At 39.6% G+C, this 25,106-nt stretch overlaps 2 protein-coding genes and 1 pseudogene across 5 annotated transcripts in view; 2 read left to right on the forward strand and 1 right to left on the reverse strand.

Moving 5' to 3' along the window:
• ANKIB1 (ankyrin repeat and IBR domain containing 1) overlaps window positions 1–25,106 on the reverse strand; it is a 180,876-nt gene that overhangs the window by 126,193 nt on the left and 29,577 nt on the right. The window lies entirely within an intron of this gene.
• On the forward strand, window positions 3,335–4,023 carry LOC142456473 (proteasome subunit alpha type-6 pseudogene; annotated as a pseudogene).
• On the forward strand, window positions 16,098–16,392 carry LOC142456474 (large ribosomal subunit protein eL43-like). The gene has a single exon (XM_075557613.1). It carries the CDS (start codon window positions 16,114–16,116, stop codon window positions 16,390–16,392), a length of 279 nt encoding a protein of 92 aa, XP_075413728.1. The 5' UTR covers window positions 16,098–16,113.

The raw sequence follows: 25,106 nt of genomic DNA on the forward strand, positions 1-25,106 counted from the left end.
TCTCCTATCTGGATTAGCAAGTAGTTGTTAAAGCGCCAGTTATTACCTTCAAATAACAATACTCATTCTCAAAAATAAAAATGTGAAAGATTACAGAAAATGTCACCAACTTGATAAAACATTCTATATCAAGAATAATATATAACTGGTAGTTACAGTTCCACCGCTAGAATTTATCATTTATTAGGTATCTGACCTTTGGCAACTTAAACTATGTACTTTTTCGATTATATTCTAAATAAGTTATTTCAATCTTTGGTATTTTTCTAAGTACTGTTAATATTTAAAACATCTCTCCTGGTCTGAGGGGCCGACCCCAATCCTAACTATGTGGATACCTGACCCTCCCTCACCCCAGAAGAATTTATTTCAGACAACAGCACTGAATTTGCAGCTCAGTGGGAGGAACATGTCTGATCAGAGCACATGGGAGCAAATGATGGGGCAGGAAGAGAGTGGAGCACATCCTGGCCCGCCAAACCTTGAGAATGATATTCCCGCTCAGAACAGCCAATCCACAGAGAAGACCATACGACCAGCCCCACTATGAGACATGATATCCCTCACTGACCCTTATCCCTACAAGGGACAACACTGTAGACACAGTGTGGGAATTACACCCGATCTGATCCCGCCACACACAGGCAAAAAACTAAGGGCGTGTAACAGAACAGCAAGGGAAGGGAGCAGCGAGGTTCCCAGGGAATACCGAAAACAGATTTTGGGGCCAGGACTTGGTGCCACATCAGACTCAACCAGAAAACACTCCTAAAGGCCAACAAACAGTCCTTAAACTAACTACAAGCTTTTCTTTCTTGTTGCTGTGTTTTGCTTTGTTCTTTGTCATTGGGTTGTTGTTGTTTTGTTTTCTTTTGTTGCTTGGTTTTGCTGTCTTGTTTTTGTGCATGTTATTATCTCTGCAGGTCTGTCTACATAACATAGGCTGGATGAACAATCTGGAGGAGAAAACAACGGACTGAGAGTTCCTGTGGGGGAAATGGGAGAGAGGGAGGTTGGGGGAAAGGAAGTGGTGTTAACAAACCAAGGGATAAGGGAACAACAAGTGATACAAATCGGCGGTGAGGGTGTAGGAGGCCTGGTAGGGCGTGGGCGTAACCAAGGGTAATGAAACCAAGAGGAATTTCTGAAACCCAAATGAAGGCTGAAAATAATGGCAGAACAAGAGGAAGGTAAAAGGAAATAGAGGAAAGAGCTAGGAGGCAAAGGGCATATACAGAGATCTAAATAAAGGCATGTACATATGTAAATATATATGAGGATATGGAAATAGATTTATGTGCATATATGTATAGGTTTAGTATAAAGGTAGCAGATGAACATTGGGCCTCCACTTAAGTACTCCCTCAATGCAAGAATACTAAGTTCTATTAAACTGGCATTCCATGATGTTCACCTTCCCAATATGATCGTTGAAGACAAAGTGGTGAATAAGCAAATGTGGTGAAGAAAGCTGATGGTGCCCGGCTATCAAAAGATATAGCATCTGGGATCTTAAAGGTTTGAAAGTAAACAAGCGGCCATCTAGCTGAGAAGCAACAAGACCCACATAGAAGAAGCACACCAGCTTGTGTGATCATGAGGCGTTGATAAGATCAGGTATCAGGGATCATCAGACCAAAAAATTGTTTCAATGTGAATGAGGGGGAGTGCGGAGTGGAGACCCAAAGCCCCTTTCAGAAGGGTCGCAGAGAGGAGAGGAACCAGTCAGGGTGCAATGTAGCAACGATGACACAACTTTCCTCTAGTTCTTAAATGCTTCCTCTTCCTTCCCCTCCTCCCCATCATGATCCCAATTTACCTTACAAATCTGGCTAGACCAGAGGATGTACATCGGTACAGATAGGAACTGGAAACACAGGGAACCCAGGGTGGATGATCCCTTTAGGACCAGTGGTGAGAGTGGCGACACCGAGAGGGTGGGGTAGAAAGGGGGAACCAATTATGAAGATCTACATATAACCTAACCTCATCCATGGGGGGTTGGGCAACAGAAAAGTGGGTGAAGGGACACGGGCAGTGTAAGATGACAAAATAATAATTTATAAATTATCAAGTGTTCATGAGGGAGTGGGGGAATAATGAGGAGCTGATGCCAGGGACTTAAGCAGAGAGCAAATGTTTTGAGAATGATGAGGGCAATGAATGTACAAATGTGCTTTACACAATTTGATGTATGTATGTATTGTGATAAGAGTTGTTTATATGTGCCCCTAATAAAATGAATTTAATAAAAAAATAAAATTTTAAAAATCTCTCCTGGGTAACTACACTTACCAATAATCTCCAAACCAAACCAACTGCCACTGTATTGATTCAGCTTCACAGCAACTGTATATAGGATTTTCAAGGCTGACAGTTTCACCTTTCACCTAATGAGAGGCTGATGACATTGAACCACTGATTTAGCAGCCCAACCCTTACCCAACAGCACTGCTACATTAACCAATACTAAGGAGAGAAAACAAACAAACAAAAAGTCCACTACCAGAGTCAACTCTGATTCAGTACAACCCTATGCAGGATTTTCAAGACAGTCTCATGTTTTTCCCTGTGGAGCAGATAGTAGGTTAGAACCGCAACAACTAAGGAAAGGGAACTTATGATTTATGAGTACAACGCTAGGAAGGAAGACCATACACTGAGAACATATGCTAAAGCGAAAATAAGTAAAATGCACCTATATAAAACTGTGGTGGCAAGGAGAGGCGGCACAATAAGCAAAGAGGTCTTAGTCTAAAGTTGCTAAAAATGTATGCGGCTTAAGATATTTGGTTGGGATTAAGCTTGCCAAACATGGCTGTATTCTTGATGGAAGCGTACAAATAGTCTACAGCAAAACGTGACCGTAGAGTATTTTGACCTGTGACATATTTTCCAGGATTAAGCTCTACTTTGCTATGATTTCAATATCTTAAAATGGCAACATTCAAAATAAAATGGCTACAACAAACGCAAAACATTATATCAATTTTTTAAAAACCTATGAAGCAGTTTATATCTGACTAATGCTTCTCAGTAATCAAAGAAAAAGAGATAATCCAAGGTATTCTGGGTCCTAATACCTGTGTAGCTTTCCCAGTGAGGAAAGGGGTGCTGCTGTTAGAAAGGAAGAAATGAAAATAGCCACAAAAGGCAGCAGCTGTTTCTTTTCTGCCCAACTGGCAAGTGATCACTGAAAATAGCCAGCATGAGGTCAATAACTGGAAAACAATCCAAACTTGAGACACAACAGCTAAGTGAAATAGCACCAACTTATCCAATTCAAAATAAAACATAATTGCGGAGACTGCTTGCGGTAGTGGGTGCCATCAACATGCCCCGAGGTTCCAGTGCTGCCTCTGAGCGCCACATTACTGTTTTTTCACCCGAGGACCACCTCTACCAAGTAGAATATGCTTTTAAGGCTATTAATCAAGGTGGCCTTAGATGAATAGCTGTCGGGGAAAGACTATAGTAATTGTCACAAAGAAGAAAGTACCTGACAAATTATTGGATTTCAGCACAGTGACTCACTTATTCAAGATAACTCAAAACATTGGCTGTGTGATGACAGCTGACAGCATATCCCAGGTACAGAGTATGGTTATGAAATTCCTGTCGACACGCTGTGTAAAAGAACTGCAGATATTTCTCAGGTCTACACACAGAATGCTGAAACGAGGCCTCTTGGTGGTTGTACGATCCTAATTAGTACAGATGAAGAACAAGGCCTTCAGGTGTACAAGTGTGATCTTGCAGGTTACTACTGTGGGTTTAAAGCCACTGCACCAGGAGTTAAACAAACTGAGTCCACCAGTTTCCTCGAAAAAAAAAGTGAAGAAGAAATTTGGACATTTGATCAGACAGTTGAAACTGCTATAATATGTCTATCTACTGCTATCAATTTACTTCAAACCTTCAGAAATTGAAGTTGGAGTAGTTATTGTTGAAAATCCTAAATTCAGGACTCTGACAGAAGCAGAAATTGACACCCACTTTGTTGCTCTTGCAGAAAGAGACTAGACATACCTAGGTTACTAAAGCCACGATGCCACTTTCCACTGGGTTGGCTACACACAAACCAGCATTGTGGAGGCCCTGGGTGGAACCTCTTCCAACTCTGTCTACTCATGAAGTGGTTAGGACTCTTGTAGACAATTAGATGTGGGGGAGGTCAAAAGCTCACAGCCATGCAGAAGTCCCCACTCCCTGCTGTTAAAGACAATGGACGCCTGCAGACATCTATTTGGTTCCAGAAGGTGGGGTTTACACCCTACTAATAATGGTTCCTATGGAGATCTAGGGAATAGGTCAAAGTTAAGCAGCCATCCCAAACCTAGGATCTGCCCATCCTTTCACATGTATAACCCCAATTTCTCCCCTTCCTATTGTGTGTATGTCCCTAAATCACCCCCCTCTCATTACTGTATTACCTGTAGGACAGCCCCTTCCAGTGATGTATGTCCTCACCTGTAATTAGGGGGCTTGCACATCCCCAGAGAAGATAAAAAGCCTGGGCTAGCATTAAATCTCTCTCTCCCTCCACGTGGGCCGTCATGCGGGGCAGAGGTGAGCATGCTACCATGAAAAGTGTCTGACTCCATTTATTTCAGTACTTCACTTCTATCTCTCATGCTCTCTATAACTTTACTATGATCTTTACTTATTATCGCTGTACAATTGCGCCTACCGGACATATAATGATGTTTTAGGGACTGGCTTCCCCTGACAAATTAGACATTCCCTCACAAAAGGGTCACAAGGAAGGGACAAGCCAGCCTGGTTGCAGTATGGCAATCATGAAACACAATATTCCTCCAGTTCTTTAATGCTTCCTCTCCCACACTATCATGACCCCAGTTCTATCTTACAAATCTGACTAGATCGAAACATGTATACTGCTACAGATAAGAGCTCTTGAAACACAGAAACCAGGGCAGATAAACCACTCTGTACCAATATTGAGAGTAGTGATACCATGAGCAAAGGAGAAAGGTGGGGGGAGAGAGTGGGAACCGATATCAATGATCGACATATAACACTGCCCTCCACCCCAGGGGAATGAACAACAGAAACGTGGGTGAAGGGAGACAGCAGACAGTGTAAAATATGAAAATAAAAATAAAATTTTAATTATCAAGTGTTCATGAGGGTGGAGGAGTGGAGGAGAGAGGGAGGAAAAGAGGGGCTGATACCAAGGGCTCAAGTAGAAAGAAAATGTTTGGGAAATGATGACAGCAACATATATGCAAATATGCTTGACAAAACTGATAGATTGTTATAAGAACTGTAAGAGTTCCCCCCAAAATGATTTATTTTAAAAAATGGTGTCAAAACAATCCAACAGAAAGAGTGATGCACTTTCATTATTGAGTGGTGCTAAAATAAATGGGAATTCATGTAGGCAAATACTGAACCATAATTTCTACTTTTAATCACATAAAAAATTAATTCAAAATGATTATAGACTTAAGTGCAAAAGTCAAAGTCACAATTTCAATATCCAGAAACTATATAGGAGGTTTACAAACTGATAAAAACTAAAAAGCAAAGAATAATGTGGTTGGTTGTATTCTTCATTATTTCAATTCACGGACCCCTCTGTCATAAAACTAAAAAAAAAAACAAACCCACTACCACTAGTTAATTGCAACCTTACAGGACGGTAGAATTGACCCGGTGAGCTTCCAAGATTCGAAATCTAAATAAGGACAGCCTCATTTTTCTCCCATAATGTAGATGGTGGGTTTGAATTGTGACCTTTGTTTTGGGTTAGGAACCTAACGCCCCAGGTGCATTATCAGGGCTTCTTTTGATTTCCTTGTTAAGGATTATAACTCTCTGCACATGGACATCAGCCTTGGTCATTTCTAAGGCATATCTAGAGTTATCACATGGTTCTACCACTGATCATCTTCTTCTAGTCTGAGTTCTTTCAAAACTTTCTTGAAGTTTTTCATCTGCTGTTGCCTCTACTCTTGCTCTTTTTAACTTTGCAGATTTACTATTTTGTCTTATTTTTCTTATCAATTAATGGCATTCAGAGAGTATAATCAGTGAGTTTTCAGTTCACACATGATTAATAAAGCATATGAAGGCACCCTGATATCAAAGTGGGTTTTATGTTGGGATGCTAATTGCAAGGTCATCACTTCACAACCACCAGGCCCCCAGAGGGAGAAAGATGAGGTTTTCTGAAACTATATTTACAGAACGTCCGGGAAGATGGCGACTGAGTAACACATTACCAGAGGGACTCCACAGAAATCAACACATAAGAATTACTAAGAGGAAAATACCACACTGCAGACGAGTCGTAGGTAAAACATCATAAAGATAAGCAGGCACAGATCCACTAGGTTTTGAGAGGCTGGGGGATATTGGCTTACAAGAGTGGATGCCAGCTAGGGTTTGACCTTAGTCCCACTACTATCTTGGCCTAAGCCGAGATCATTTGGAGCTGATATCTCAACATAGCCAGTTTGCCCAAGCCTTGGGACAGGGATAAAACCCCTCCAGCCACACGACCAGGGATCTGGGTACACCTATATTGTTACTTTTGTTTCCCTCACATCTCTCTATCCCCTCACAGTCTCAGCTGACTTAGGTTTTGGGTTCTTTTTGGTTTTTTGTCTTTTTCTTTTCCATTTTCTCTCTCAGCACTGCAGACCTCCAGATCACTCCCCTTAGCCTAAGGCATTTTAGCCTGCCCTCCACCCAGCTGGGAGCACTCTTACCTCTACAGCATAGCCCAAGGCTGGGGAAAGTCTGCCCACCCTCTTCCAGGGGATACCCTGCCCAACTTCTTCTGGGGAAATTCCACCCACCCACACTCTGCAGTGCTTGACACTTGGCTGAGACATGCCACCCACCTTATTTGGGGGAAATCCAGCCTATGGGGCTGGTGGAACTCCTATGCATCCTCTGTGGTCCCACGTGACAGAAGAAACTTCCTCCTGCCTGCCATGGTGCCTAAAACAGCCTAAGGCAGCTTATCCAACACTTGCCAACATTCCACGCTGCTACAGGAATCTCTGCCCAACCTCTGCAGCAATCTACCTGTTCAAGGCAATTCCACCCACAATTCGAGGTGTTCTACACCAAAGCAGTTAACCCACCAGCATTGTGGCACTCCTGTTGCAGCAGGCACCCCCGCATACACTCTGAGATGCCCCAAGCCACCGTGGGCCACACCATTACTCCTTGTGAGATAACCCACTATAGCACCATCCTTGTGGGTCCATGACAACCCAATCAGTGACCCTGAGAGGACAATTCAACTTGCCCTCTAAATAACAGAATACTGGTCGACTAGGGAAAGAGTGAAGGCACAGGAGGATAAAGTTGTAGGCCAATTCTATAGTGAAATTAGCTGCAGACAGTTCAAAGAAGCATTCCTACGAGTCTCCCTGAGAGATCCAGTGCTCTTTGACTCCCTGGAAAATGGCACCTGGCTCCTCTAAAACAACAGAACGCAAACAGTAATCAGTCAAAACAACCTCAACGAAAAAGTAGGTGAAACAAAGGCAATGGCAGAAGATGTCCTGGACCTAACAATGTGCATAGAAAAGGAGACATTGATTTCCCATAGAAAGAAAATTTCAGAATGCTGTTTGGAGTAATACAGGATTATGATGGAAACAATACAGGAAAAGGATGAAATGATAAGAGGCGATAACGTCCATATACCAAAGGAAATATCAGAGCTTAGGGACAAGAAAACAAAAACCAATAGCAGACTCATGGATATGACAAACAGACTGAAGGAGGTAGAGAACTTCACCAGGAACCTAGAGGACCTAGAGTGAGCCAAGCAGACTTTAATTAAATGTGAACAAAAATCTAATAAGATCATCAGAGAAGCCGAAGAAAACATAAGAGTTATGTCTGATGCTATGAAGAGGAACAACATCAGAAATATTGCATTACCAGAGGAAGACACAACAAAGACACCATCTGCAACAATAGTGAGAGAATTCCTGGAGGAAAACGTCCACAGCTTAATGAATGAAAATCAGGAAACCATTCAGGAGGCTGAAAGAACAGCAGCTAGACTGAATCCCAAAAAGAAGTCACCAAGGCACATAATAGCTAAAACTATACAACTTTGAAGAAAAGTAGAAAATCATGAAAGCAGCTACAAAAAAAAACCAAAACAACAAGCAATCACATATAAAGGTTCCAAAATAAGAATATGCTCAGACCTATCATGAGAGAGTGGAGTAACATATTCCAAAAATTGAAGGAAAATAGCAAAACTCAAGGGCACTCCACCCAGCCAAATTATCAAGCAAGATAGATGGAGAAGTAAAAGTCTTCCCAGACAAGGTAAAACTCAACATTACAAGAAACCCAGTCCTACAAAAAATCCTTCCCGACCCAGTATGGGCAAAAGAACAGCACTCACCAAGCATAAATAAGAGAGCGTCACATAGAACGACCGCACCCAGAGGGCAACAAAGAGAAAACAGCCCCCAAGAGAGCATTGGCTTAAGGGTGGAAAGAAGTCAAGAATGAACCATACACACATGCAGAACACACAGACAAGAAAGGGAGGTAGAAAAACACCTAACACAAAAGGTATAAGATGACATCACAGAGTCCACAGATGGAGATAATAGCCCTGAATATCAATGGACTGAACTCAGACATTAAAATACTGAGGATAGCAGACATAAACCATCAATCTGCTGCCTACAGGAGAAACATCTCAAGACTACAGACAAAAATAGGCTGAGACTCAAAGGATGAAGAAAGGCATAGCAAGCAACTAGCAATTCAAAAAAAGCAGAGGTTGCAATCCTACTCTCAGATAAAATTGACCTCAAAGTGCAAACCATAAAACGAGATAGAGGAACACTATATAATGCCCAAGAGAATGGTAGACAAAGAACCACTAAACATTTTAAACATATATTCCCAGAACGAGAGACCTGCTGAATATGTCAACCAAACTCTACAAGAGATGAAAAAAGAAACCACAGCCTAAATAATTATAGTAGGTGACTTCAATACACTGCTCTCTGAGAACGAGAGACCTACTGAATACGTCAACCAAAGTCTACGAGATGAAAAAAGAAATCACAGCCTTAACAATTATAGTAGGTGACTTCAATACACTGCTTTCTGAGAAAGATAAATCACAGGCAAAGAAACTCAACAAGTGGGTCAGAGATAAACATTACAATTAAACAATTTGACCTGATGATAGGTATTTTCATAGCTCTTCACCCAAGAGTTCACATTCTCTTCAAGCCGACATGGCATATTGTAAGGCAGACCACATGGTGGAGCATAAGGCGAATCTTTATAAATTTAAGCACATTGATATCATACAGACCCCTCTCTGACTACTGCACCATAAAGCTGGAAATGAATAAGTGGAAGATGAAGAAAACAGGAGCAAACAACTGGAGAATGAATAACTATTGCAAAAAGACTGCGTACTTCCCCAGATCACAGATGAAATAGGAAATTTCTAGAAACCAACAAGAATGAGAACATGACATACCAAAACTTATGGAACACAGCAAAGGCAGTTATTAGAGGAAATTTCATAGCAATACATGCACACATGAAAAATGAACACTTATGACTCATATGCTAACACAATATTTACAACAACTAGAGAAGAGTAACATGACAATCCAATAGCAAAAGAAAAATAATGTAAATCAGGTCTGAGATTCAGAAGAGGGAAAATTAATGCTGCTAAAAGTTGGTTCTGCGAGCATACCAGCCTGTATGAACATGAGGCGTTGAAGGGATAAGATATCAGACATCAAAGAACAAAAAAACCATACCATTGTGTGTTCACCTTCACAATACAATCACTGAAGACAAATGGCAGCCACCTAGCTCAGAAGCAACAAAACCCACATGGAAGAAGCACACCAGTCTTGTGATCACAAACTGTCGAAGGGATCAGGTATCAAAGAACAAAAAATATTATCATTGTGAATGAGGGGGAGTGCATATTGGGGACCCAAGATCCATCTGTAGGCAACTGGACATCCCCTTACAGAAGGGTCCTGAGGAGGAGACCAGTTAGTCAGGGTGCAGTGTAGCAATGATAAAACATACAACTTTTCTCAAGTTCCTAAATGCTTCTTCCCACCCCACCCCCCACTATCATGATCCCAACTCTGGATAGACCAGAGGATGCACACTGGTACAGATAGGAACTGGAAACAGGAAATCCAGGACAGATTATTCCTTCAGGATCAGTGGTGAGAGTGGCAATACTGGGAGGGTGGAGGGAAGGAAGGTGGGGTAGAAAGGGAGAACTGATTACAAGGATCTACATATAACTTCCTTCCTGGGGGATGGACAACAGAAAAGTGAGTGGATATGCCGGACAGAGTAAGATAAGACAAAATAATAATAATTTATAAAGTCTCAAGGGTTCATGAGGGAGGTGGGAACATGGAGGGAGAGGGAATAATGAGGAACTAATACCAAGGGCTCAAGCAGAAAGAAAATGTTTTGAGAATAATGATGACAACTAATGTACAAATGTGCTTGACACATTGGATGGATATATGGATTGTGACCAAAGTTGTATGAATCCCCAATAAAATGAATTGTTTAAAGTTGGTTCATTGAAAGGATAAAAAGAATCAACAGACCACTGGCAAACCTAACCAAAGAAAGGAGGGAACAAATCTAGAGTAGAAAAGATATGGGATGCAAAAGGGGACATTACAACAGATCCTACTACGAAGGACTATATTCCAATGAATTCAACAACTTGGAAGACAGGGACAAATTCTTGGAAAAACAATCCCTCCCTAGACTATCCCTGAAGGACAGAGGGAATCTCAACAGACCCATAGCAATAGAAGAAATAGATAAGAGTTTCAAGGGATTGCCAACAAAAAAATCCCATGGAGCAGATGGCTTCACAGGAGAATTCTACCAAGCATTCAGAGAAGAACTGACACCAATCCTACAGAAATTCTTCCAGAACATAAAAAAAAAATAGCAAACTCCTGAACTCCTTCTATGACGCTAGTATAATCCTGATACCAAAACCAGGAGGCATCCCACAAGAAACAAGAACTGCAGACCAATATCCTTAATGAACGCCAATACAAAAATCCCTAACAAATACTGGCCAATAGAATACAAAAGTATATAAAACAAATAATTTACCATGACCAAGTAGGATTCATAACAGGGATGCAGAGATGGTTCACATCTGAAAGACCATTAATATCATTTGCAACATAGACATGAAAAAACATAAGAACATTATTTTATTGATAGATGCAGAAAATGCATACAGCATCCAACATCAATTCTTATTTAAAACACTCAAGAATATAGGAATGAAAGGAAAACTCCTCAAGTTAATACAAGCTATATATGAAAAACCAACAGCCAATGTGGTAGTCAATGGAGAAAAGACGAACATAATGCAACAGAAAAACGGGACCAGACAAGGATGCGCCTGTCCCCACTCTTATTTAATATCATACTGGAGGTTTTAGTCAACAGCTTAAGGCAAAGAAAAGACATTAAAGGTATTCGCCTGGGGAAGGAAGAGGTGAAACTATTGCTATTTGCAGATGATATTATTTTATATATGAAAAATCTCAAAAGTTCCACAAGGGGAGTACTGAAAGCAATAGAGGAATATGGCAGAGTGGCAGGATACAAGATCAACAAACAGAAGTCTATCAGACTGCTATACACATCGGATAAGACCACAGAAGATATCAAAAACATGGTGCCCTTCACAATAGCCAAATACAAATTGAAATATCTAGGCATATACCTGACTAAAAGAACAAGATCAATGAGGAAAACTACAGAACACTATTACAAGAAACCAAGAGAAACCTCAACAAATGGAAGAATATCCCATGCTCGTGAATACTCAATGTAGTAAAGATGTCAATTCTGCCAAAGGCACTATGTAAGTTTAATGCAATCCCGATACAATTACCCTCATGTTTCTTCAAAGAAATGGAAAAACTGATTACCAACATCATATGGAGAGGGAAGAACGCCAGAATTAGCAGAGAACTCAAGAAGAACAACACAGTGGGAAGACTTACTTTACCTGACTTTAGCACATACACAGCGACAATGGTCAAAACCACATAGTAATGGTATAATGACAGATCCTCAGACCAATGGTAAAGAACTGAAAAGCCAGAAATAAAAGCATCAGCATACAAACACCTGATCTTTGATAAGGGTCCAAAAAAATTCTAATGAGAAGCAGATGCCCTCGTCAACAAGTGGTGCTGGGAAAAAACAAATGGTTATCTACCTGCAGAAACATGAAGCAACACCCTTATCTCACTCCATGCACAAGAATAAACTCAAGGTGGATCACAGACCTCGAGGTAAAACCCCAAACTATTAGGGCCATCAATGAGGGAATTGGGACCAACCTAAGAATTTTGGCATAGGGAATACATAAGCTATCAAAAATAGGGAAGGGCACAAACACAGGGGTTATTCAAATTGACTAATGGGATTTAATGAAGATAAAACGCCTGTGTTCTTTAAAAGAATTCACCACAAGAGTAGTAAGAGAGCCCATGGGACTGGGAAAATATCTTTAGCAATGACAAACCAGATAAAGGCCTTATTACTAAAATCTACAATACTCTGTTAGCTTCCAAAAAAAAAACTAATTTCCCACTGAGAATTGGGCAAAGGACCTTAACAGAAGTTTCACTGGGGCAGAAAGCCGAAAGGCCAATAAACATGAGAAAATGTTCCTGATCATTAGCCATAAGAGAAATGAAAATTAAAACAACAATGAGATACCACCTAACATGGTCAGAAAGCAACAAGTGTTGGAGGGGCTGTGGTGAGACAGAACTCTCATTCACTGCTGGTGGACCTGTAGGTATGTACACCCGCTATGGAAATGGATTTGTCTATCTCTAAAATAGATGGAAATTGAGCTACCATACAACCCAGCAATACCCCTACTGGGCATACCCCAAAGAGGCAAGAAACAAACAAACACCTGTGCTCCAATGTTTGTCACAGTACAGTTCACAATTGCAAGGTTTTGGAAACAACCCAAATTTCCATCAACATATTAAAAACTATGGTACATACGTACAGTGGAGTACTACATATCGCTAAAAAGTCGTGATGAACGCATGAAGCATATCGCTGCATGGGAAGAACAGGAGGAAATTATGCTAAGTGAAGTAAGCCAAACACAAAAGGACAAGTACAATATGAGTCCACTGAGATAAGCTTAAAAAAAAACAAAAGGGGCACAGGGAAAAGTCACTGTATACAAACATTCTTGGGGTGAGGTCCAGGGAGTATGGCAGGGGCCAGACCAAATCTGGGGGTACATATGGTAGCCAACTAAAAAGGAGGGGAGGAAAGGAGAAAAGAGAAATGGGTAGCTGGGGAACAGGGCACTAACCCATCTAAGGGGAGGGTACTGTTTATATCTCCAAAGGGAAAGAGGGACCAGACTTCAACCCGGTGTTCAAAGATGTGAATGCAACATACCAGCACGAAGCAGGGAACCAATAGAAAGGTCTGAGGGGCCGGCCATAATCTCAATTACGTTAACAGACACCCTCCCCCCAGAATAATTCACTGCAGAGGACAGCACTAAAGCTACAGCTCAGGGAGAGGGACATGTCTGATAAGAGCACATGGGAGCAAACGAATGGGGGGAGAGAGTGGAGCACATCCTGGACCACCAACCCTTCAGGGCGATATCCCCTGCTCAGAGCAGCCAATCCACAGAAAGGACCATATGGCTGGACCCACTATGAGACACAACATCCCTAACTGATCCATAGCCCTACAGGGGACAACACTGGAGACAGTGTGAGAATTGCGCCCAATCTGACCCCACCACACAGAGGCAAAACACTAAGGATGTGCTACAGAACAAGGGGAGTAGAACAAGGCATTCCCGAGAGAATACCAAAAATGGACTTCGGGGCCAGGGCATGGTACCCCATCAGACTCGATCAGAAAGCACTCCTAATGATCCACAAAAAGACTGTGAATTATTTACAGGCTTGTTTTTGTTTTTGTTTTTTGGTCATTGGTTTGTTGTCATTGTTCTTTTTGTGGTTTTGTTTTGTTCGGTTTTGGTTTTTTTTGTGCATATTATTATCTCTGCAGGTCTATATAGATAAAATGGGCTGGATAAACAATCTGGAGGAAAAAACAATGGGACCGACAGTTCCAGGGGGAGATGGGAGAGGGAGAGGTAGGGGAAAGGAAATGGTGTTAACCAACCCACAGAGAAGGGAACAAGTGGTGAAAAATCAGCAGCAAGGAGCGTGTAAGAGGCCTGGTAAAGCTTGATCAAGGGCAATGTAATAGAGAGGAATTACTAAAACCCAAATGAAGGCTGATCATAATAGTGGAACAAGAGCAAAGTAAAAGGAAATAGAGGAAAGAACTAGGAGGCAAAGGACATTTATAGAGGTTCAAATACAGGCATGTAAATATGTAAATATATTTACATATAATGATAGGGATATAGATTTATACGTATTAAAGTAGCAGATGGACACTGGGCCTCTATTCAAGTACTTCCTCAACACAAGAACACTTTGTTCTAATAACCCAACATTTTTTGATACATTCACAGCACACTCGCTGAAGACAAATGGGTGCATAAGCAAATGTGGGGAAGAAAGCTGATGGTACCCAGCTATCAAAAGATATTAACATCTGGGGTCTTAAGCGGCCATGCAGCTGAGAAGCAACAAAGCCCACATGGAAGAAGCATACCAGTCTGTGTCATCATGAGGTGTCAAAGGGATCAGGGATCAGGCATCAAAGAACAAAAAATCCTATCATTGTGAATGAGGGGGAGCGTGGATTGGGACCCAAAGCCCATATGTAGTCAACTGGACATCCCCTTACAGAAAGGTTGCGGGGAGGAGACAAGCCAGTCAGGGTACAGTGTTGCAATCATGAAGCATACAACTTTCTTCTAGTTCTTAAATGCTTCCTCCCACCCCACTATCATGATCCTAATGGTACCTTACAAATCTGGCTAGACCAGAGGATGTACACTGGTACAGATAGGAACTGGAAATTCAGGGAATACAGGATAGATGATCCCTTCAAGGCCATTGGTGAGAGTGGCGATACTGGGAGGATGGGGTAGAAAGGGGGAACAAATTACAGGGATCTACATCAGGGGTCCTCAAACTTTTTAAATAGGGGGCCAGTTCACTGTCCCTCAGACCTGTTGGAGGGCCGGATTATACTTTAAAAAATTATCAACAAATTCCTATGCACACTGCACATATCTTATTTTCAAGTAAAAAAAACAAACGGGCAAAAACACCTGGTGGGCCAGATAAATGTCCTTGGAGGTCCGCATGTGTAGGAGGGCCACATAGGGAGGGCAGTAGTTTGGGGATACCTGATATATATATAAAACCTCCTCTCTGGAGGATGGAGAATAGAAAAATGGGTGAAGAGAGAGATCTGACAGTGTAAGAAATGACAAAATAATAATAACATAAATTATCAAGAGTTCGTGAGGAAGGAGGGAACGAGGGGAAATATAAGGAGCTGATACCAAGGGCTCAGGTAAAGAGCAAATGTTTTGAGAATGATGATGGCAGCAAATGTCCACATGTACTTAACAGAATGGATGTGTGTATGGCTTGTGAGGAGTTGTACGATTTAAAGAAAAATAAAAGATTTACAGCCTCAGATACTCAAAAGGGCAATTCTACTCTCTCCTATCGGGTCATTATGAGTCAGAATAATAGCAGTAGGGAGTATAACACCAGGACATCTCTGCTTTTCTGTTACTGTTATATGGATACTCTGAAGGATGCCTTACTTACCACCACCATTGAGAAATACCATTTTAAATGAAAAAGGAACTCAAAAAATATTACTGGGTTTACAAAAAGTATATATAATAAGTGTAGTGGTTAATGTGCTAATGCACAAAAAATGCAACTTGCCTAATTACGATCACTCAGATTGCAATTACAATAAAACGCACCCGCAAACATTAACATGTTAACATTATTTATAATCTTGGAGTCTATATTATTAAAATTTTGCCATATACAGATTGTCTTTTAATATTGATTTTTACGCCTCTCTGGCTCGGGACTAGTTTGCGGCAAGATGGCCAAACGCACCAAGAAGGTCAGGATCGTGGGCAAATATGGGACCTTTTACGGCACCTCCCTCAGGAAAATGGTGAAGAAAAATGAAATCAGCCAACATGCCAAGTACACTTGCTCCTTCTGTGGCAAAACCAAGATGAAGAGACGCGCCGTGGGCATCTGGCACTGTGGTTCCTACATGAAGACAGTTGCTGGTGGGGCCTGGACCTACAATACCACCTCTGCTGTCACAGTAAAGTCTGCCATCAGAAGACTGAAGGAATTGAAAGACCAGTAGAAACTCCACTAGCTGAAACCTCTCTGGCCTGTAATAAATGGGTTAATTTATGTAAAAAATATATCTATATTGATTTTTACATGTATTCCCTAATCCTAAAAAAACAAAATTAGATTCCTTAAGATAAGAAACGACAACTGTGTTTTGTTTTGGATTCTTGTGTTTTACAATTGCTTATAGGCATCTACATTTGAGAGATACATAATAATCCCAGTAATTCAGGAGATAGTACCAATTCTTGATCTTAAACAGAAAATGTAACTATTTAAAACCTGTCAGAAACATATAGCAACATCAAGTACTCAATCTTAAAGACGATCATTGGCCAAGTACTATAAATCTTCATTCTTGCTATATTAGTTATGGACCAGCATCCTTTCCAACCTAGATTACTATAATGATTCCTCAGCTATTTTCCTACCTTTAATTAAAAAGTCACCGGTATTAACAGTAATTTCTGTAGCAATGATTCTCATTATGTAGGAAATATTATTTTGGACATGAAGCACTTAGGGAACTTTGCAAGTAACAAAGGAAAAGTTACTGGATCATAAAATGAAATCCATAGTAGCAGATAATTTCTTCTGTTCCTGAGTCTTGTCTTGTATATGGAGAAAAAGAAAAAGGCTGAGAGTAGAAGAATGGAAATATGAAATAAATCCTGGTTCTTGATAGTGTTATTGAACCACTGAATTAAGCTATCTTTGAACCATGTTATTTGTGGTCATTTGGCTGAATAAGATGCTAAATCTTTTTCATTGTTAACAGTATTTCATATGAGAAAATAATCTTCTCTATACCAAAATGAACTTTCTATTACTTGAATTTGAAAGCATCCGAATACATAATCTTTCTTATACAACTTTGGCTTTCTTGTCATCTTTTTTTTTTTGCACTTTGTATGCTTTTCTATATGAGTAGCCATTTTGTGTGTGTGTGTGTTCCACCAGGTTTATCATAGCTTAATGCTATTCGTTCTTATGTTTAACCAAATAAAATAAGCTATCAAATCCCTACCCCGTCTCTTTACTCCAGAAGCTCCATTATGTACAAATCTGGGTGTTCTAAGACTACTGCACAGCTGTTGTTCTGATTGTGTTTCTCTGTCACTTAATCTTGACCCACACCTTCCTCTTTCTTTTACAACAGCACATTCTCTAGTGGCCTACTGATAAAGAATAAAAGTTACGTTTTTTTTTGGGGGGGGTCATTTTCTTTCTTCTACCCTCCCACTTCATAGATAAAACGTTGCTGACAATTTTGAGGGAAACACTACAATCTTTAGCTTACGTTTTACTATTGTGTCACAATCCCCAATACATTTTATTTTACATCACCTGTTAAGGTGGCAGAAAATTCTCCCTGGAATCTTTTTGGATGTTCTCTTTATCTCCCTCTGGATCTCCAGGCTTCAAAACATTTCAGGAATAAGTTTTAGTGTGGTTCGTTTTAAAACTGACTTCTCCATTTTGAAGAATCTATCTTCTTCACATTCAATTCTAGGGCATTTTCTTTTATAATTTCTGCCTCTCATTTCTCTGTTCTACCTTTATGGTGCTTCTATTATTTGTAAAAAGAATTCTTAGCCAAATCCTCTAATTTTCCATCTTTCTCTAGTTTTATATCTCTTTGTCTTTTTAATCCACTTTGAGACTTCCTTACCTTCACCTTCTATCCTTTCTATAGAACTTAAAATCCAGCAATTGTACTATAATCTCCATAGCTCTTTCTTGTCATCTGTTTCATTTCTCACAGTACCCTATTTTTGCAACAGGGATGTAACATAGTCTTATTCCTATGAAGGTATTACTGTTTAAAAAAATATTTAGGCTAAACATAGTAAAGGTATTAATTCTCCCTAAACTTATGTATAGATTTCATGAAATTACAATGAAAATCCTAACAGAAGTTTTCATAGTTATGGAAAGGCTGATTCTAAGATTTACATGGAAAGGAAATAGAACTAGAATAACTGGGGAAAGATTTTTGTTGCTGATATTTTCTAATAAGAAGAATAAAGTCGGAAGAAACACAATACTCAATTTAAGAATTACTCTAAAGGAACAGTAGTCAACTGGTAATGACAGACAGAAACATGGACTCATGGAACAAGGTCTAGAAATGGATCTACCCAAATATGGTCAACAGATTTCTGACAAAGTACAAGGTAATTAAACAGACAAAGAGTCTTTCCAACAAATTGTGATGGACAGCTAGATGTGAATAAGCAAAAAGGAATTATTACCTAAATGTTCTATCTACATTAAAACTGGATCACAAATCTAAAAGTTAAACTATAAAACTTTAGGGGAAAAAAGAGATAATCTTAATAGCTTGAGATTTTAGGTAAGTTATTAATATTATACTACAAGCACTATCCTATAAAGGGAGAAGGAAAATTAGACTTCATCACAATTAAAATTTTTTTCTCTGAAACAGGCACTGTTGTTTTAAGAGTGAAAAGACAAGCTACATGTTGAGAGAAACTATTAACAAATTATATATCCAACAAAAGACATACTAAACTTGGATGAATCTCAAAAGTATTATGCTGAGCCACACAAGCCAGTCTCAAAAGGTTATATACTGTATCATCTCATATTTATTCTCTCTCTAGTTCACTCACTCAACTCAAAAAGGCAAAACAATCCTGATGGAAACAGATTAATGGCTGGTCAGGAGTTATAGGTAAGAAGAAAGCTTGACTATAAAGGAAATAAACAAAGAGGATTTTTATAGTGATGGATCTGTTCTGTATCCTGATTATGAAAGTGATTATACATATCTACTCACGTGCTAAAGTTTGCACATCAATGACCTAAATGTAAAATCGAAATCCATAAAACTCTCTGAAGAAACATAAGTACATTCTAAAGATCTTTATTTTTTGTTTTGACAGTTCATGATTAGGTATGTCGCCAAAAGTACAAGCACCAGATACATGGCTTCATCAAAATTAAAAGTTCCTGTGTGTATATGTATTTCTAGAAGAATGAGAGAAAATAAGGATATAAAAATATGTTCAAAGTCATCAGCCGTTGTGTGCTATGAAGTCAATTTCAGCTTCTGGGGTACTATATGACAAAGCAGGGTTTCCCAGGCTATAAATAAATCTTTACCAGTACAGATCACCAGGTTTTCTCTCCCCCAGAGTCATATGGCTTAGAATCTCGCACTTTTCAGCTAACAGAAGTGTGCCTAGCCATAGCACCCCTGGGCCTCTTCGTAAGTTCATGAAGGAAATGCAAATACAAAACTACATTAAGATATCATTTCATACTTACTAGGACAGCAATAACCACAAAAATGGAAAGTGACAAATTTGGGCAGGAATGTGGAGAAATTGGAACCCTCAAGCATTGCTGATGAGAAAGAAAACTGGTGCAGCCACTGTGAATACATTTTGGAACCTGTGATGGTTAGTGTTGTCAACCTGAGTAGGCTTTGAATCTCAATGGTTTGGCTGATACTAAGTAATTACCTTCCATTTTGTGATATAAGTAGCCAACCAATTGAAAGGGGAGTTTCTTATTGGTGTGTCTTCTCTTTTTTGACCTGGTATTCTTCCCGGCACCTGATCTCCCATTTTGGGGATGTAATACTACAAGTCCATTTATAGGAAAATGCATAGAAGTTTCTAAGCTTCTGCTTTGACCTGATGATTTTGGACTTACAGGCTCTCACAACAGAGGTCTCTAGCCTTCTGTCTAACACTTTTATACAAATGTTCACTGTAGAATTATTCACAATGACCACAAATTGGTAATAACCTAAGTCACCATGCACACATGAATGGATAAATAAAATGTGGTATATACATAAAATGGAATACTAATTATCCCTAAAGAGAGACTGAGTTCTGATACATGCTGTAATATAGAAGAACCTTTAGCTAAATGAGTCAGATACAAAAAAAATACTATGAGTCCACTCGTAGGCAAATGCATAGAGACAAACATGTATTAATGGTTACTAGGGGCTAGAGAGAGAGGAAAATGAATAGTTATTACTTACATGGTATAAAGTTTCTGTTTGGAATGATGAACTTTTTTTAAAGAGAAGACATTGCACAGTAGGTGAATATAATTACTCACTGATCTATATATTTAAAAATGGCTAAACAGCAATTTTTTGCCACAAATATTTAAAAAGTCCTAAGACTGTAAACAAAAAAACAAGAATCAAAGAATAAGTACCATATATACTCAAATATAAGCCGACCTGAGTATAAGACGAGGTACCTAATTATTACCTGGGAAACCAGAAAAACTGATTGACTCGAGTATAAGCCTAGGATGAAAAATGCAGTAGCTATTGGTGAGTTTCAATAATCAAAACAAATGAAAATAAAATTACTAAAAATTGAAACATCAGTGGGGTAATGTATTTAAATATTTATTTTAAATAAAAAGACAAGTCATTTAACATTAGTAAACCAGCACAGTAAGTAGAAAATAGGTTCAACAAAAACAATAAGGTATCAACAAGAGTACTATTCCCTGAGCTCAGTCAGCAACCAAGCTAAAATGTAAAGAGTTAAAATCCTTCAACACTGATTTCCTCATTATTAGCTGTATCCTAATGCAGAGCTTCAGCTGGTGTGAGGTCATCATAGATGCTGTCCTCACCATCACTGCTGCCATTTTCATACAAAGCGCAGTCTTCACTGCCATTCATAGCATTATTAATACTACATTTATGGAAGGCACATCGCACCATGTCTTCTGGAATGTCTTCCCATGCATCTCGAACCCACTTTGCTATTAACTCTATGTCAGACTTCATGAGATTTCCTCCTTTTGTTGGTAGGGCTTGACCAGATGACATCCATTCATGCCACATCCTTCACACATGGTCTTTAAAAGGCTTATTTAAAGATACATCCAGAGGCTGCAGTACAGATGTAAGCCTACCTGGAATAACGGCTAAAGTAACTTTACTAGATTTTGCCAATTTTTTTATGTTATCCAGTAGCTGGGCTCTGAACATATCCTAAACAAGTAACGATGGCTTTTTCTTTAAGGCTGCTCCTGGTCGTTGGATCCAAATTTCTTCCAGCCATTTTTTTGTTCCATCTTCATCCATCCAGCCTTTAACATGTACACGACGCACAGTAATTCTTGGTGGGAAATTGATCTTTTTAGGCAAGGTCATTCTTTTAAAAATAAAGAAAGGACGCAACTTAGTTCCATTAGCCAAACATGATAGAACCAACTGTAAAGTGTTTTTTTTTTTTCATTTCCTGTGGTTTTGAGAAAAATGTTTTTTTCTCCTAAACTTGCCACAGTTCTGTTGCTTGGAAGATCAAAAGTCATGGCAGTTTCATCCATAGTCCCAATATCTACCAAGTCATAATTATAAATCCTTCTTGGTTTTATAATAAATGACTGGAATGACATAATTTTTTCTTCAAGGTCTTGTGGCAATTTCTGGGAAATTTTTGTTCTTTGTCTCAAACATAGTAGGCCACACCTATTCATGAAAAGGGTACACCATCCTGCCAACGCAGCATATTTTTCAATGCCTGGTACTTTATATTTGTTATCCTTAGCCGTTTATAGAGCACATATGCGGATTTCCATGAGTGTTACCCAGTAACCATTTTGATGACACCCCATAACCCATTTATGCAATTCACTCTCTGGAGCCCCGTAAAAAGACATTAAACCACTATGAGCTTTTTTAGCTTTTGGAATCTGTTCCAAAGTCAGCCTTCATTTTCCACCACTCCCTCACTTGCCTTTCATCAACACAGAACTCCCTACTTGCAATACTGTTATTGCTCTCTTCTGCTCTTGACACAACCTTCATTTTGAAACCAGTCTCATATGAATGGCGTTTTTGTTTTGGTTCAAGAGTATCCATTTCTAATAGGATAAAAAAAACAAGACTTTGAAAAAGAACTTTCATGGCAATGCCCTTCTCCTCCCTGCAACTTGTTAGCCGGGAGGAGGTGGGGGAGTCCAAGGTGGGGGAGTCTGTGCAGGCAGGGGATGCAGGATATGAATTAACACAGAGACCAGAGGGGAGAGACGGAGCGTGGCCACAGACACATCCTTACCAGTTCAGCTGCCGGCATAAGTGAATCACTACGGGTGAGTCTGCAAATTGGAGCCGCCCACATCATAGGACGGCTCTGATTAGTTAGATGTGAGTAAACAAACATTCAAAGCAGTGTCAGTGGAGCTTTGAATGAACAGCGGAGAAATGGCAATCACCTGTGAGAAAACGGGCGCTAGTCCCATTACCTGGGGTGAAGGGCGATGGGCAGTGAGATGTTACACCTTGCTGGGGTACCACTAACCCATGTATAAGCCAAACCCCAGTTTTTCAGCACACTTATTTGTGCTGAAAAACTCGGCTTATACACGAGTATATACGGTAAGTAAATTCAGAAGTGTTTCCCATGTCCTGAATTATCTCAAATCATCAGGATCTTCTACCTTAATTCTATTTTGTTTCAGCCTCTCTATAGCATGATTGAATGTTACTTCTGATTTCTTTCTGCCTCACTTCAAGGTTTGGAGTGAATACCTAAAAAATTAGTAAAGGCTCTTTGTTGTGAATAGTAAGGCAAGAAAAGATAGTCGAATGCTTTCCATCATGAGGAAGGATGACGACACAATGCCAGTATAACGAATATGTTTTAAATTGTTACATAACACCTTGGACAGCACTATTAATCAAGTCCCTTTTCTAGAATAAAGTCAGGCTAATTCTTGTTTGCCATCACTAGGGCTATTGTTTGCCATCAAGTCAATCCCAAATTACAGGGGCTCTAAATGACAGAGTTGAACTGGCCCACCGTTTCCAGCTCTAATCTTTCAGGAACAGATCACCAAGTGTCCTCTTCCACAGAGCTGGTAAACGGCTCAAACCACTAATCTTTCACTTAGCAGCCAAGCACTTAACCACTGTGCCACCAAAGTTCCTTACACTAGGGCTATAGGTTCCCGCAAAATAGTTAGTAGGTAAAAAGTTTTCATGACAGAGCTTTCAAAATTAGACATTTATTTATTTGTTTCTAAATTCAGATACTGATACTTTAGAAATCTTATCAGCAGAGCAAAAATTAATGTAGAGCTTTTCAAATCTAGTTCTTTTTTTTTCCCCAACTTTAGGAGAAAATCACAAGATAATACACAGATGCTTATTTTTTCTATTGGGTTCTACTCCCTTTTCACAATTTAAGTGAAAGATTTCAGAAAAACATACTTACCTGTGTATTAAGAGTTTAAATTCTAAGCACCCTGGTTTGCAAAAGGCTAAGCATGGCAGTGATAACACAAAATCACTTTGCAGAAGGCCCACATAAATTAAGCCTCCACTGAATTCTTTCTGATCACTAACGTAGGACATAGATAATCATGCCCTCAAGTAGAGTGTCTTGGAAATTAGAATACCTCCATCCCTCCCAAGCCAGGCCAGGGAGGGTCAGTCTCTCTTATATAGGCTTGCCTGGGTTTGACCTTTATGGTTGTCATGGTACTGGGGACAGTACTCACTCAATACTCTTTGCCATCAAGTAGATTCCAATTCATAGCGACCTGTTAAGACAAGGTAGAACTGCCCCTGTGGGTCTCCGAAACTCTCTAGGGAGTAGAACAGCGGTTCTCATCCTGTTAGTCGTGACCCCTTTGGGGGTCGATGACCCTTTCACAGGGGTCGCCCAATTCATAACAGGAGCAAAATGACAGTGGTGAAGCATCAACAAAAATACTTTTATGGTTGTGCAATATGAAGAACTGCATTAAAGAGTCACAGCATTAGGAAGGTTAAGAACCACTGGAGTTAGAAAGTTCTATCCTTCTCCCATGGAAAAGCAGTTGATTTTGAACTGCAGACCTAGTGGTGTAACAAGTACATCACCACAGCTCTTGGGAACAAGTCAGGTCATGCTATATCAGTCTCACTAACTGCCTTGGTCCGAAGGCCCTGGCTCAATATTGTAAATCCATGTACCTAACAAAGTATGTTTCCCAATCAGAGACTCGGTTTCTACTTCTATAGTTCCACCTGTAACTGTAATGTACTGATCTGCCACCAATCATGCTTTTGTAAATTTCCTTTTCCCTCCCATTCCCTTTACACAGTTTTGTATCTCAACAAACCCTTGGATGTTATTTTATCGTTGTGCCAACAGTATCCCTCATCCGGATTATGTGTCTTTATGTTATCTTTGTCTCTTTTAATAAGTTATATTTGAGTGTGGTCTCTCTTGTACCCTAAAACACTTGATAACCAAACTCTTCTACTGGTAGATAACCAAACTCTTCAACTTGAGGAAACTGGTTATGAAAATGTAAATATCTTATTTTTCCTGTGCTTCAATACTATGCCACTGATTCAATCTAAGAAACAGGGTAGGTGTGCTATTATAAAATATTTGGAGAGAGAGCAAACATATCATCCAATTGTATTATAAGATTAAAAATATCATTTCTTATGTTCTGTGTTTAAGTCAAACATTTAAAAATAGTCTGGAAAACATGCTGGTCTATTGCCATGTTTTCAAAAATACCTTTTTGTGATGAATAAATTATACTTTGGAGTAATGCTTTCCACAAACACCTTACCACAAGCTGTTCTAATATAGAAGGATATTTCTCACTTAACCCCACTTGAACAAAAATTTAATGCTGGGTAAAAAAGGAAGAGCTACAAGCTGAAAGGAAATATCTAAGATCCATTGTGGTACTGCTGACAAGAAATCA

This window comes from Tenrec ecaudatus, chromosome 9 (genome assembly GCF_050624435.1).
Source record: "Tenrec ecaudatus isolate mTenEca1 chromosome 9, mTenEca1.hap1, whole genome shotgun sequence".
Lineage (NCBI taxonomy): Eukaryota > Metazoa > Chordata > Mammalia > Afrosoricida > Tenrecidae > Tenrec > Tenrec ecaudatus.